Source organism: Accipiter gentilis, chromosome 6 (assembly GCF_929443795.1).
Source record: "Accipiter gentilis chromosome 6, bAccGen1.1, whole genome shotgun sequence".
NCBI lineage: Eukaryota > Metazoa > Chordata > Aves > Accipitriformes > Accipitridae > Astur > Astur gentilis.
This window is the reverse complement of record NC_064885.1, coordinates 35,260,872-35,274,972: the sequence shown is the minus strand read 5'-3', so window position 1 is coordinate 35,274,972 and position 14,101 is coordinate 35,260,872. Positions and strand designations below refer to the sequence as shown.

General features: G+C 53.8%; 1 protein-coding gene and 1 long non-coding RNA gene across 2 annotated transcripts in view; both read left to right on the top strand.

The window, feature by feature from the left end:
- Positions 1-323: 323 nt before the first annotated feature.
- Positions 324-14,101, top strand: part of LOC126039787 (uncharacterized) — a 49,427-nt gene continuing 35,649 nt past the window's right edge. The window contains exon 1 of the long non-coding RNA XR_007506409.1: positions 324-591. This is a non-coding gene — a long non-coding RNA (uncharacterized LOC126039787). The remainder of the gene's footprint in view (positions 592-14,101) is intronic.
- On the top strand, positions 10,947-12,476 carry SOX2 (SRY-box transcription factor 2). The gene has a single exon (XM_049803424.1). It carries the CDS (start codon positions 11,524-11,526, stop codon positions 12,469-12,471), a length of 948 nt encoding a protein of 315 aa, XP_049659381.1. The 5' UTR covers positions 10,947-11,523; the 3' UTR covers positions 12,472-12,476.

Here is a 14,101-nt window from a genome sequence, read left to right as displayed (position 1 = left end):
TTTGTTGGCCTGTATACAAGCGAGAACAAAATGGTTATTCAGGAGAACGCTTTCGATTTTTATTGTGTGTAGTATGCACAAAGAGCAGTGTTATTGTATTAAAAAGAACCATCTGTAGCAGAAACAATGGCATCAAATTATCTTTGAATACCCACTGCAAAAATATAAAGCTTTTTTATTATTCTTCTGCTGTACGGTGGGGGACAGAGAAGTGACTTTTTTGTTGTTGTGGGTGCATTCTTATAACACACACACACAAAATCAGCCATTTGGATTTTTTAAGCCATAAACGATTTTTTCCCCTCTTGTTCCAGGGACTGCAGTTAAAAGCTAGGGCTAGGACTTGGAGGATGTGTAGGCAAACGGAAGGAGAGCCGGGGGAAGAAAAACCGAAATGGATTCGTTCTCTGTCCTGGACGGAGGAGGAGAGGAGAAGAGAAGGGGACGTGCGAGCTTCCTTCGACTGCCTCTGTCCGGTGAAAAGTGCTCAGACCCCCGGGGCTGAGCCGGGCTCAGGAGTCCGCGCGGACTTTCGCTTTAAGCTGCCAATCAAACCGCTAACTAGCCACCACCCTGCTCTGGCACCGACATGTAAGTAGCTGCAGCACAACTTTGACATTCACAGTTTTTCCCCCCTCCTCCCCCGTGACCTTTAAAACGATCTGGAAATGTAGCTCCCACCTACGACCCGCCGCTCTGAGCTCCGCAGCCTTAACCCCGGGGACTCGTGTGCGGGTTTGGGCTCGGCTGAAATTGCGCGGTAGCTGATCGCGCCCGGACCGCTGGGCAGAAGCGCTCCCCGTCCGCAGCCTGCCTCTGCCTCTGCCTCTGCCTCTGCCTCTGCCCTGCCTGTCCCTCTCCCCCGGAGCACGCGGCCCGGGGCGGGGAGCCGCTGGGCCGCAGCGGAGCCGGGACGCGCCCCCGCCGCCCCGGGGCGTTCCAGCCGGGGCCGCCGTTTTGACGTTCCCCCCGTGGGGTGAGCCGCGGAGCGAGGGGGGACAGCTCCCAGCTGCGCAGCGCGCATCCCGCTCGGCGGCAGGCGTTAAACCAGCTCGCCGCTTCGAGAGGCGGCGCCGTCGGTTTCCTTTGCCGGCAGGTGCCTCCGGCTGGGCCGCTCCGCAGGGGCGGCCGGGGCCGTGCGCGGGGTGCGGTGCAGCGGCCCGGGCGCGGGTTACCTGGGCGCGCAGGGGCGCGCAGCGCTGGCGCGGCACCCGCGGCGGCTGCTCTTTGGCGCCCCCTGTCGGCGGCGCGCCGCGCAGCCCGCACCCTCCTGCCGGCGAGGCGGCGGCGCTCCCCGCCTGCGCCGCCGGCTTGCGGCCCCTCCGCCGGGGAAAGGGGAGGGGGAGTAGGGGGGTGTTCAGCCCCGGCGGGGCTCCCCGGGCCCGAAAGAGGGGGTTACACCGGAGGGGAGACGCAGCGCATCCCCGGGCAGGGCTCTGGCTGGGCGGGGGGGGGGGGGGCCGTGCCCGGGGAAATTGGGAATAAATCAATACATTTAACTGCCTCGGTCTAACGCTGCCTTCTGATGCACGGCGATTTGGGTTGGGAAAAGATCGATTTTGACATTTTGACTCATTATAATACCATTTCAAGGGAAGCGCTCTTTTTATTTACAGTTAGCAAAGTTGAGGTTGGATTTTCCCTCTTCCCCCCCCCCTTCCTTTTTTTTTGGTAAGAATTTGGTAGATAAAGGTTAATCTTGGGCTGAATGATAGAGCTGTGATTGACAAGAGAAAAGGTGTTGAGGGCAGGTCGAGCTGTCTTATTTACAGCCCACTGCTTGCTATAGAGCCTTTGTTAGGACTGGAAAGCTAATTTAGTGCTGATCAAAAGCACCACAGAGTTAAAGGACTGGTAATGACTGCTAATTTCATTTCAGCCTCATACATCCCCAACTGCTGTAATTAAAGACGTGCTATTTAAATACAGGTGAAGAGTTTTTGTAGTAGGGGGAAAGTGGGTAGCTGGTTACAATTTTATTTATGCTTAATGCGGTAAAAGACCAACATTTGATTTATGATTTTAGCGATTTGCTTTTGTGCGGTATTCTGCCTCTCCGGAGCAGGGCTGTGTGGCAGGGGCCGGTCGTGTAGAGGCAGGGCGAGGACAGCACGCCGCAAAGGAGGGATGCGAGCCCCCAGCTAGCGTGGGGGTTTTTTATTTTTAATTATTCCCATCAAACGGCAGTCAGGAAACATCGGGAGCGCTAGGGAGAGGGGAGACGGAGGGGCATGTGTCAGCTTTTAAGTGCCTCTGCGGAAGCTCGGGTCCTCATATTATTATTATTTTTAATTAAATTATTTTACCACTCCACGGCTGGTTCGCCGGCTCTGAAACGATGTAATTTCACAACCGATATAACAGTTTCTTTCTGGGAAACATCAAAGGATAAAAGCTCTACATTTTCGTAGTTGGTTAAAATTGATACAAAAAAAAAAAAAAAAAAAAGAATTTAGCCTTTAATCTCTTTTTATCCACGAAGACTAAAGATCTGCACTCGACCCCGCTAAGCTCCGGGCTCTCCCCCTCTTCCGGGGCCGCGCCGGGCGGGAGGCGGCGCCGAGCGCGGATGACGGCGCCCCCTGTCGGCCGCGCCGGGCTCTGCCGCCGCCCGCGGGAAACGTCCGCGGGAGAGACTGCGCCCGCAATTAGAACGAGAGCGCGTGGAAGGGATTAAAGGCCAGGGAAGGCGAGAAGCCGGCGCCTGGAAGTGGTTTGGAGTCGGGGGGGGGGGGGACGTTAAAGTAAGCACGGTGAAGCGGGGACAGGCAAGGTGAGCGGATAGCCCAGCCCAGAATTCACGGAAAGGGAAGCCGCCTCCAGCTTGTGCTGTTTGCTCTGTGGATATACAAACATCAGGGGGAAAACAACAAAAAAATTAAAACGCCACCGATTTATTCCTTAGCAGAGCTTTCCGGAGGCCTGGGTCCTATAGAAACGTTGATATATGTTGCTGTCCCACACCTAAGCAGAGCAGGGGTGCTGCTGCGGGACCGCGCCGCCAGCTCGGGCTCTGCTCGCCGGGCGGCGGGGCATCCTCAAAAGCCCAACTTCTTTACTGGTAGCATTAGGCACCAAAATAAGGATGGATTTTTCCTCGCTCCCAACTTCGGCGTTCCAGTGCTGTCAGCAAATGCCAGCTTTTCAGAGGCTTGTGCTTGTGTTTTCCTCCCAAGGTGTCTTAAATAAGTCAGCATTGACAGGTGTTGCTTGCGAGCAGCGTTGAACGTTTCCTTTTCATCAAGGAAAAATTTGCTAAACTGGCATGTGTTTAAACCCGAAGCAATAAAGTCGTCTCACCCCCACAGACCCCACCCCACCCCAAAAAGAAAAGAAAAGGAAAAAAAACCCGGAGCAAAATAAACACCTCCTCCCCCAATTCCTGGAAAAGGAAGAAGCGTTATCTTAAGTGAATGCCTGAAGTGGGTTTTTTCTTCCTTACTGTGGAGATGACAGATTTAAAAGAAACCTGGGAGATATAAAACGATTAGCCAAAATATGTGAAGTGCTGCGTTGTCACGAACTTTTTAGATGAATTAGCTACTTATTTTAGAGGCATCTGCACCGCTCTGTGTAGTGCATTTAACGGCAGTATTTGCGAGTTGCGGTAACACCCAGCACGGTTTATGCGTCTTGCTTGGAAAGAGAAACACTAATGGAAACCAAATTATTTCTGCTAAATTGGGGTTATTTTGTATCTCCTGTTGACAGCCTGGATGAGAGTCATAACGTCGCAGTTTTTCTATTAAATGAATCCTATGGTTGTTGGTCTCACAGTAAACTTTTCACTTTAGAAATTATATACGAATAGATTTTTACGAAAGATTATTGTTGTCGCGCTGAGTATACTTTCTCCATTCTCTCAGTTTGATCTCCGCTTGAGACTCCTAATAAGGCAATTCTGTAGTAAGAGAGCCCAAAATAAAGACAGAGCATTTTCTATAAATAATAGCAAGAGCCCTGCACAGATTTCCTGCACAACGGAATTCCCAGATTTCCTTCACTGTTTCTTTAGTTAGCATGCGTTGGGTATATATAACTCTGAAATTAAGCAAAAATATACATCTGTATAGATCTGTCAAGCTAGCTATAAACAGAGATATTATATGTCAATTACCACAGGAAACGGAAAAAACCAGAGCGGTTGGTACACACGGTTTAACGTCAGGAGGCACTTGACAAAAAATTCAGTGACTCCTGCTGAAAGGTGAATGATTAACCCGGTTCCAGGAGAGGGGCTGTTAGTGCACCCCTTAGAAGCAGCAGTTGTGAGGGGGGCTGTAAAGGGGTCGTAAACTCCCCCCTCCTAGGGGCAGGAGTTGGCACATAAAATCAAGGGTCCCGAGTGATTGGTTCAGCCCAAATGCGGTTTTCCTGGGCTCGGTCCGTAACTCAGCTGCCGGGTTTTATTTCTGCGGACGTTACTCAAGGGAGCAAACGTTGTGAATCTGGGATCGGGTCCCAGGCTTGGCAGACAGCTGGCAGCAAGGGGTGGAGGGGGGGGCGGGTCGGCTCTGTGCTCTTTCTCCTTCATCCCCACTTGGAGGAAAAGCGCCTTTTTAGTGTATTTGTGTCTTTTGGAAGGAGGGGTTTCTGGATGCCGGCATTTCCTACGGCTCCCTCTCGAGCAGTGGCAGGGGAGACTCGAAGAAACAAACGCGAAAAGCAACCCCAAATGCCAGTGTCCCACTTCACCTTTTCTTTCTTCTCCCTCAGCCTCTCCCTGGCACCCGCTGCCCGGAGCACCCGCCGGCCCGCAGCGCTGTCCCTGCCCTGCCCGCAGCTGGAGCAAGCCGAGCCCGGTGGGCGCCCCGCGGGCCTTTCGCCCCACGTTCACCTGGCCCCCGCGGGAAGGCTCCCGTGGGGCCAGGCGGGGTGTTTGGAGAAGCCCCGCTCCCCCGTGTTTGCCACGGAAGAAGGGCTGTGACATCCCCCCCGACGCACACCCGCGCCCCCGACCCAGCCCGGAGGTGCTCCAGGTCTTTGCGTGCCTAAAGCGCTTCTCCGTCCCCGCCGGGCGGACAGACCTCCGCGGCCTACGCCCGGCTGGAGGATGCCGCGGAGGCGGCCGGGTTCCCCTTTGCTGCCTCGGGGGAGCTGCCTCTCCCCTCCCGCGGTCCGAGGCACCTCGCCTCCCTTCCAGGCGCCCGGGCTTCCTCCGGCGAAGGCTCTTTCAGGTCTTCGGATGCGGCTAGGCACATGGAAAGCGTTGTCGTTATTGTTTATGGCACCGCCTCTCTGCTCCGATTAAGCGCCGTCTAAATATGAATTCACAGTATAGACAGCTAGTCTATAATTTGAATTAAAATCCCCCCAACGAGCCCATCAGTGGAGAATTCTGAAATCACAAGCCTAAGTTGACACAATGAGCCCATGGTGTCAATAAACCATGGGCGAGATGGAGAGATTGTCACTCCCGACCATAACAGTTCTGAAAGTGTCATTACCGTCTGTCCTGTCAATGAGCTCCAAATTAAGGACTATGAGGAACAGCGAGATAAAAGTCACCGTCTTGGCTCCATTATGGGCGATCGTGTCACTGATCTGAGAATCACTGGAAAGGGAAAGGGCTTTTTTTTTTTTTTTTTTAATTAATGTACTTTTCAAACCCTGCCTCGGGATGCCAGGATTTGAGGGATGCTGAGGAGAGAAGCAACCTTGAAGCACCCCAGGCTGTGCCTCAGGCGTTCCCATTGAAACTGCCAGAGCTTCTTCGGGAAAACGGTGTGAATTCAATGGAGGAGCTGGAATAATTCCATCAAAACTGCGCTGGGGCCAAAGAGGACTTCATTTGATTTGGGCGACACGTGTGATCCCATGAACAGACACTTTTTTACACTATTATTTTCTGAAGTCAACACAAAGATGGTGGAGGGGAAAGAGGGAAATAAAATAGAAGCCTCAACTTTAGCAAAAGACAATACATCTCTATTTGAGATAGCCCCTTCCAGGCATTAAGACTTTCAGAAAATGTCCCCAGTCTCTCTCTCCTGCGAGCCTGAGAGAGCTAAGGGGACTTACTGAGGAATTGGAAACCTTCAATTCTGGATTTTTGTGCCTTTGTGGCTTTAAGCAAAGCAGTTAGCATTCTTCGGGACGGGTTTTGTGTGTAATATACATGAGTTTATTCAACTAAAATGGGAAAAGAAAACTCATTTGTTCTTATAAAACTAGGAAGGAAGATAACTTTAAATAGACTGCCAAAAAGGATCCTGCTCGAGGGGGTTGCCTTCCTGCTAAAGGGCCTACATTCAACTGTAATTTCACCCCGTTATGGTGTGCGGTAATTCCAGAGTTTATCCTCGCCACTGGTGCTTGATTTTCTGATTTATTTTGAAGGTCACGTAAGAAAAAGTACGGGCTTCCTCTGGGAAGAAGGTCCGGGGAGTGTTATGTTAGATGCAGGGGAAAAAATCGCGGAGAGTTTGAGGAGACTGTTGGCTATTTATGAAGAGTCCTGGAAGCGTGTTTGGACAATCGGCTTCTCCATTTATTGAGAAGCCTTTTGAAAGAGACTTTGAGAGGTGGTGTGTGCGAGTCGGCTCTTCTGCTGTTTATTGTGTACGTTCGGCCCAGAATCTGAGCTTTACTTTTTTTTTTTTTTTTTTTTTTTTTTAAATTTCGCTTCTCGTAGCACTGGAGAAAGGTGGAGCCCGTTCTTTTTCTTTTTTTTTTTTTTTTTCCCCTTCTCTCTCTTTTCTCTCTCTCTCTCTCTTTTTTTAACCTCCCGGCGTTTTGTGTTTTTAACGCCCTGACCCCCCCAGCAGCAGCGCGCTCATGCATGCGGTGGTCGCCGCTCGGGGAGGTGGCAGAGGGGCCGCTCGGAGGGCACGGCGGTCCCCGCCGCCGCGGGCGGGCTAGGGGAGAGCTCGGCGCCGCGGGGGAGCCGTGCCCGCGTCCCCCGGTGTCCTCCCGGTGTCCCCCCGGTGTCCCCCGGCCCGGAGAGGGCTGGGGCCGTGCGCTGGCCGCCCGGCCGCACGTGTGCTCGCCCTGCGGTTTCATTAGGGAGAAGGAGGAGGATGAAAGGGGAGGCCGGGAGGAACGCGGAGCTCCCTCCGCATTCCCCGGCTTTCAAGGGTCCTTAGAGCCCTTGAATGAAATTATTGGGCGAAATGGGGTCTGGCGGGAGCGGCCGCGGCTCGCCCCCCTCGTCGGTTTGTACGTGTAATGCCACTTCTGAGAGCGACAATCGGGCTACTTGCTGGACAGGCAGGGACAAAAAGGAGATTAAACCGTTTTAAATAATAATAAAAAATAGCCAAAACGTCAGCAGAGTGGATTACGCTTGCTCCAGCGCCTCGCTGCCCCCCAGATTCCCCCAAGAGCCGCCCTTCGGGCCTCGCGGGGAGGGTGGCCCCGGCCCGGCCCGGCCCGGCCCGGCCCGGCCCGGCCCGGGGAAGGCCGGCGGGGAGCGGGGCCGGCCGCGCCGCCGCCCTCACGCCGCTCGGCCCCGCCGAACTTCGGAAGTTGCTTTGGGCTCGCTCCTCCAGCGCCCGCCGGCCGTCGCCGGGTCTCCGGCCCTCGCCGCGTGAGAGCTCTATTCGCGTGAGGAAATGGCGCCTTTTGCCCGCCTCGGGAGCGGGCGGGCGGCTGAGGCAAGGCGGCCCTGGAGGGTCGGGCAGCGGCGCTGCCCCTGCCCCCCCCCCCCCCCCCCCGCCCCGTCCGCGGCCCCTGCCCCCTCGCTGGGTCCGTACCCCTCGAAATGCGTTGGTCATTCTAGGGCGTTCCAGGGTATGTGCCCCCAACTTTTGCTCGGGACACTGCCGCGACCTCCCCATGTGGTATTTGAAATTCCCCGGAGACTGGGGTGTAGTTAGCGCGATAAAACTTCCCTGGCTAACTTCGGCTCCTGGGCGCTGGGCTCTTACAGCATCAGGGGGGAAAGGGGAAATTTCTCTGTACGTTGTCGTCTTTTTTAATTTTTTTTTTTTTTCTTAACGTAATGAAATTAAAACTTTTGGAGCTCACAGTTGACATTTTGCAGAAAATTGAGTTATCAAGGCAGTAATTATTTCACAGGGAGATAAAACTCTCATAGCCCTAACTGTCAAATAGGGCCCTTTTCAGATTTTAATTACAAAATAAAATTAGTCTGCTCTTCCTCGGAAGGGTTTGTGAGTGGCTAAACAGAGCTTTCCCCAATACTGGTGGTCGTCAAACTCTGCTAATTAGCAATGCTGAGAAATTCCAGTTAACAAGGACATTCTCTAAGTCTCTGCAGGTTCCCTGCCGTTCGCCTTCATTTCCATAAGAAGATTAAGAGTGGAGGGGAACACACTCAAATGCAGATGCAGAAAAGAAGCGTTTTTAACAAGCATCATAATAGTAAGATGCTTGGCTAGTTCTCACCTAATTACTGCAAGTTAAACCTCTATTTGCAGCTAAGGACAAAAAATGGAGCTGCAATCTCCCATCTCCACAAGGCTGCTTAATAGTTTGCTTTAGATTGGTTACTAGTAGGTTCAGGGGAAAAAAATAATATGAAAATGTGTATATTCTTTCCGATACAGTTAACACGATACGTTGTATCCTTAGGGCTTTTAGAGAAATCGGCGAGTATTAGAACAATAAATACATAAAATCCAAGTAGTTAACATTCATTTTCTTTTTAAGACACTCATAACCTGGAAATAAGAGTGCGTGTGTGTGTCGCAGAGCCCATCACTGAGAACATTTGCAGACTATTTGTTTAATGTAAGCACTTTTCATTTCCATAAATTATACCAAAGGCAACGATTTTTTAAATCCACTCAGATTAAACCATCCCTCCGCAGGCCTCCCTTCCAACGTGGCTATATTCTTCCAGAGAGTGGTGGTGTTATTGTCATTAACACAGAAAATCAGGGACCATTTCATCTTTTTTTTTTTTTTTTTTTTTTTTTAATTTTATAGCCAGCATCCCGGTCTGCCTCTGCTTCCGCCTGTGTGTACACGTGTGTGTACATGTTCCCAACCAAGCACACCTCCAGACCCACAGGAAAGGCGGAAAATGCCCCAAAAGAGCCACTGCCCTCATCTTATTTTCTGTAGTGCATTATTATGTATGTATGCCAGATATAGTTTATTGCATCGATAATTAAAACTGGTAATTAAAATAGAGCTGTAAATGCTCCCGATAACACACTTGTTAGGCATTTCCCATCCTTTATTCGTATGATAAATGCAATTAGGAAAGGGCCAGGCCCTGAAAGGCCTCCAGCGTGCACAGGGCAGCCCACGCTGCCCCGATCCCGCGCGGGGCCCCGGGCCGCGCATCCCACGCACCTCCTGCAGCTGCAGCCGGAGCAAAAATAACACTTTGCCTGTGCACCACCAGCCCTCAGTTATCAGTTTATTACCATGAACACCACCGCCACCCACCCCCCTATTTTTAAAAAACCCCTTAATTATCCCTAAGATTTTTTATTATTTTTTTTTTTAATAAGGTTATCAACTGCAGCCCAAAGGGAGCACAATAAGAAAGTAAACAGCCGCCGTGCCCTCAGGAGTGTCTGGACAATCAGAATCCGTTTATATCCCACATCTCGTAATTTGCACCTATTTTTCGACGGTTTAACCTATCACTTATCTACGGGTTATATATACATTTTCGAATTAAACACATTAAACCCGATAGGATTTATTTGCATAATCCACACACAGAAAAAAAGCTGCATCCTCGTCCGCTGGCGGGTTTTTATTATTATTATTTAGATTGGGTGTAATTGCCCGGTCCCTTCCCCCCCCCCCCCCCCCCCCCGGCGCCCCGTCCCTCTCCCGGCGGCGCCTCCCCGCCCGGGGCCCGGCCGGGCCGGCAGGGGGCGCCGCGGTGCCGCGGCTGAACCCGCGCGGGGCGCCCGGGCGCTGCCCCGGCCCCGGCCCCCGAGCGCACCGCTCCGCGCCCGCCGAGCCCGCCTGCGCCCCGGCCCCCCGCTCGAGGGTCCCCCGGCACCCCTCGCCCCCTCCGGCTTAACGCCGTCAGGGGGAGCGGACCGAAAGGCGGAGCAGCCCCGGCGGGGCGGGGGGGAGGCGCGGAGCGGCGCGGGGCACCGCGGATGGGGCGGTCGGGGAGGGCGCGGCTCCCCCCTCTCCCGCTCCGCGTCCTCTGTCCCCTCCTTCCTTTGTCGTCAAGTGCGTTTTAGCAACAAAGATCCCAACAAGAGAGTGGAAGTAAACTTAGCCGGGGCTTTGTGCCGCCCGTGTAGCGACAACGAGAGAAACAAAACTACCCGTTCGCAGCGCCCGGCCGCGCTCCCGCCGCGCAGCGCGCCCACCCGGCGCCGCCGGCGCCCGCACAATGGGCGCGGGTTGCCGGTGCCCCGGCCGAGGGGCTCGCCGCCCCGCTTTGTGCTCCGCAGGGACGGCATCTGGGGGGACGCGTGTTCGCACTGGACACCCCCCGTCCTCCGAGGCCGGAGGGAAGGGTTCGGCGTTGTGTGGTGCCACGACCGGACCGGAGCGGGGCCCGGGGCCCGGGCGGGAGGAGGGCGCAGCCTCTCCCCGGGCTGCGCGCCGCCAACTCGGCTCCCCGCCGGCGGCGGGCTGCCGGGCGGCACGGGAGAGGCGCGGAGCGGGACCCGGCCGGGGGCTCCGCTTTCGCGGGGACCCCGCGCCCGCGGCGGCCCGGCCTGGACGGGGCGAGCGGCGCACACGCGGGGCCCCGCGCAGCCGAGCGGCCCCTCCGTCCCGAGGGGCACTGGCAAAGGGGGGTGGAGGCCGCGGGGGGGCGGGGGGGGGGGGGACACGGGGACGGGGACGGACCGTTCCCGCTCCGCTCCCCCCATGGCTTCTCCCAGCCCCATGCCAACACCAACTGAAGAAAAAAAAAAAAAAAAAAAAACCAAACCAAAAACCAAACCCCCAAAAAACCACCACGTAGCAACAATGCTGTTTACCCACTTCCTCCAAAAGGCGTGTGTGACCTGTTGCTGGAAGGGGAGCTACAAAGGCTTCCCAGTGGCCGCCCGGGCCGCCTCCGGGCCCGCCTCCCCCGCCGAGCCGTCCCGGCGGCTCCGAGCCCCCGCCCCGTTTCATGCAAAACCAGGGGTAGAGACTTGTCCTCAGTGGCGGAGCCGCCGCGCGCTGATTGGCCGGGGCGAACGCATTTATTCCCTGACAAGCCCCCATCACATGGATGGTTGTCTATTAACTTGTTCAAAAAAGTATCAGGAGTTGTCAAGGCAGAGAGAGAGAGTGCGTGTGTTTGCAAAAGGGGGGAAAGTAGTTTGCTGGCTCTTTAAGACCGAGGTGGAGAGAGAGCGAGCGAGCGAGCGGCAGGCAGAGAAAAGGGAAAAAGGAGGAAGAAGAAGTTTTTGAAAATCCAGGCTCCGGCGGCGGCAATAATAGCAGTTATTAGCATTATTAATCCATCGGCGAAGAGGAAGACCCTGATCTCGATCCAAGCGTGGTTTTGGGGAGTCCCCCTCCCCCCTTTCCTACCCCTCCCTAGGAAGAAGAAAAAAAAAAAAAAGTCCGGCTCGGGACTTCGCCGCGGCTGCTCCTCGCTTCTCCGCTCGAGGCCGGTTCCAGGCAAAAGCAGTTTGAATGTACAACATGATGGAAACCGAGCTGAAACCTCCCGCCCCCCAGCAAACTTCGGGGGGAGGCACGGGCAACTCCAACTCGGCCGCCAACAACCAGAAGAACAGCCCGGACCGGGTCAAGCGCCCGATGAACGCCTTCATGGTGTGGTCCCGCGGGCAGCGGCGGAAAATGGCCCAGGAGAACCCCAAGATGCACAACTCCGAGATCAGCAAGCGGCTCGGGGCGGAGTGGAAACTTTTGTCCGAGGCGGAGAAGAGACCCTTCATTGACGAAGCCAAGCGGCTCCGAGCTCTGCACATGAAGGAGCACCCGGATTATAAATACCGACCCCGGAGGAAAACCAAGACCCTCATGAAGAAGGATAAGTACACGTTGCCAGGGGGCTTACTGGCGCCGGGCACCAATACCATGACGACCGGGGTAGGGGTTGGGGCCACCTTGGGAGCTGGGGTGAACCAGAGGATGGACAGTTACGCGCACATGAACGGCTGGACCAACGGAGGCTATGGGATGATGCAAGAGCAGCTCGGCTACCCGCAGCACCCGGGCTTGAACGCGCACAACGCGGCGCAGATGCAGCCCATGCACCGCTACGACGTGAGCGCCCTGCAGTACAACTCCATGACCAGCTCGCAGACTTACATGAACGGATCGCCTACCTACAGCATGTCTTACTCCCAGCAAGGGACCCCGGGCATGGCCCTGGGCTCCATGGGCTCGGTGGTCAAGACGGAATCCAGCTCCAGTCCCCCCGTAGTCACTTCCTCGTCTCATTCGAGGGCTCCTTGCCAAGCTGGGGACCTTCGGGACATGATCAGCATGTATCTACCAGGTGCTGAAGTACCAGAACCAGCTGCCCCAAGCAGACTTCATATGTCCCAACACTACCAGAGTGCACCTGTTCCTGGCACAGCCATTAATGGCACACTCCCTCTATCGCATATGTAAGACAAAGGGGCCGGGCCGGGGGGGGGAGGAGGGAAGGAAAACTAAACAAAACAAACAAACGACAAAAAAACTTTTATTAGAAATTCTGGACTTTTTTTTTTTTTTTGGACTATTTTTGTACAGAGAAAACTCGGGGCGGGGGGGCGGAGGGGGGGGGGGGGGGGCGGGCGAAATTAAACCGACAAGGAACTTGTATAGATCTCGGAGGGGAAGCAACTACACAAAACTTTTAAAAAGTTCTAGTGAAAACGGTAGGAACTTTGCAGAAAGTTTGCAAAAGTCTTTACCAATAATATTTAGAGCTAGACTCAAAGAGCGAAGAGGAAAATGTTTTAATATTTGCAGGCAACTTTTGTACAGTATTTATCAAGAGAAACATGGCAATCAGAATGTCCATTGGTAAGAGAGAGAGGAGGGGAAAAAAACCAAACTCGCGAATTTGCCAATTATTTTTTAAAAACAGAGTCTACTTGCAGCATTGTGGTTTTGGCAGCTGAGTTTATAGCAGCTGCGAGAGGAGAGGAAATTATTTTACAGCATTTGGTCGTTTAAATTGTTTTAGAAATTGTACAAAAGACAAAAAAGGTAGGATGAGTACTCGCGAACCATGGGCTTGGTTTGCTGTAAAAGGGCAAACGTTTAGATTGTACTAAATTTTTTTTTTTTTTTTTTTTTTTTTTTTACTTCTTGTTAAAAAGCAAAAATTGCCATGCAGGTTCACACGCCGTTTGTTAATTTATAATAACTTTTTGTTTCCAGACTTCATCCTGTTCAAAGAAAAAAAAAAAAAAAAGGAAAAAAAATACCAACCTGAAATTACTGTGTTTGAAATATTTTCTTATGGTTTGTAATATTTCTGTAAATTTATTGTGATGATATTTTAAGTTCTTTTTTTTTTCTCATTTTCCGTAGTTGTATTTTAAAGATTCGGCTCTGTATTATTTGAAATCAGTCTGCCGACAGTCCATGTATATATTTGAACTAATACCATCCTTATAACAGGTACATATTCAAGTTAAGTTTTTACTCCATTATGCACAGTTTGAGATAAATAAATTTTTGACATATGGACACTGAAGTTCCGCTTGAGTCTTGGATTTATTTTTGCAACGCAAGAGGTTTTTTGAAATAATTCCCGCAGCAGAAGCTACCACCGTAGCCAACCGAGCACGAAAACGAATGCGGCGAGATATATAACGCGTGCGTATTTTTCTAGGTCCGTAGAGAGAGAGGGAAAGTACGATAGCGGTAATGGAGTAACCGCCTCTGCCTCCTTCGGGGGCACGGCAGCGCGGAGCCGGCCGCTCCTTCCCCGCTTCCCTGCCCTGCCCGAGGCAGGCGGCCGCGCCGGGCCGAGGGGGGGCCGCCTCGGCCGCTTCTGCCCACTTGTTGCCTCCGGCGGGGCCGAGCCGGGGGGCCGGCGGGGCGCGGAGGCGGCGGCCGGGCCGGGGGCACTGCGAGCGGCCGCCTCGCTTGCACACCCAGCTCGTTTCGCTCTCTCTTTTCCCCGCGGTGCCTTCCTCCTCGCGGGCACGCAGGAGGGGAGCCGGCTTTTCGCGGCTGGGAAGCGGAAGGCCGGCCGGCCTGGCGGGCGCGGCGCGGCGCGGCGCGGCGCGGGCAGGGGGGCCGG

Excerpts from the sequence above, each read along its gene's own strand:
- SOX2 (XM_049803424.1), top strand. The coding sequence starts at position 11,524 with ATGTACAACATGATGGAAACCGAGCTGAAACCTCCCGCCCCCCAGCAA.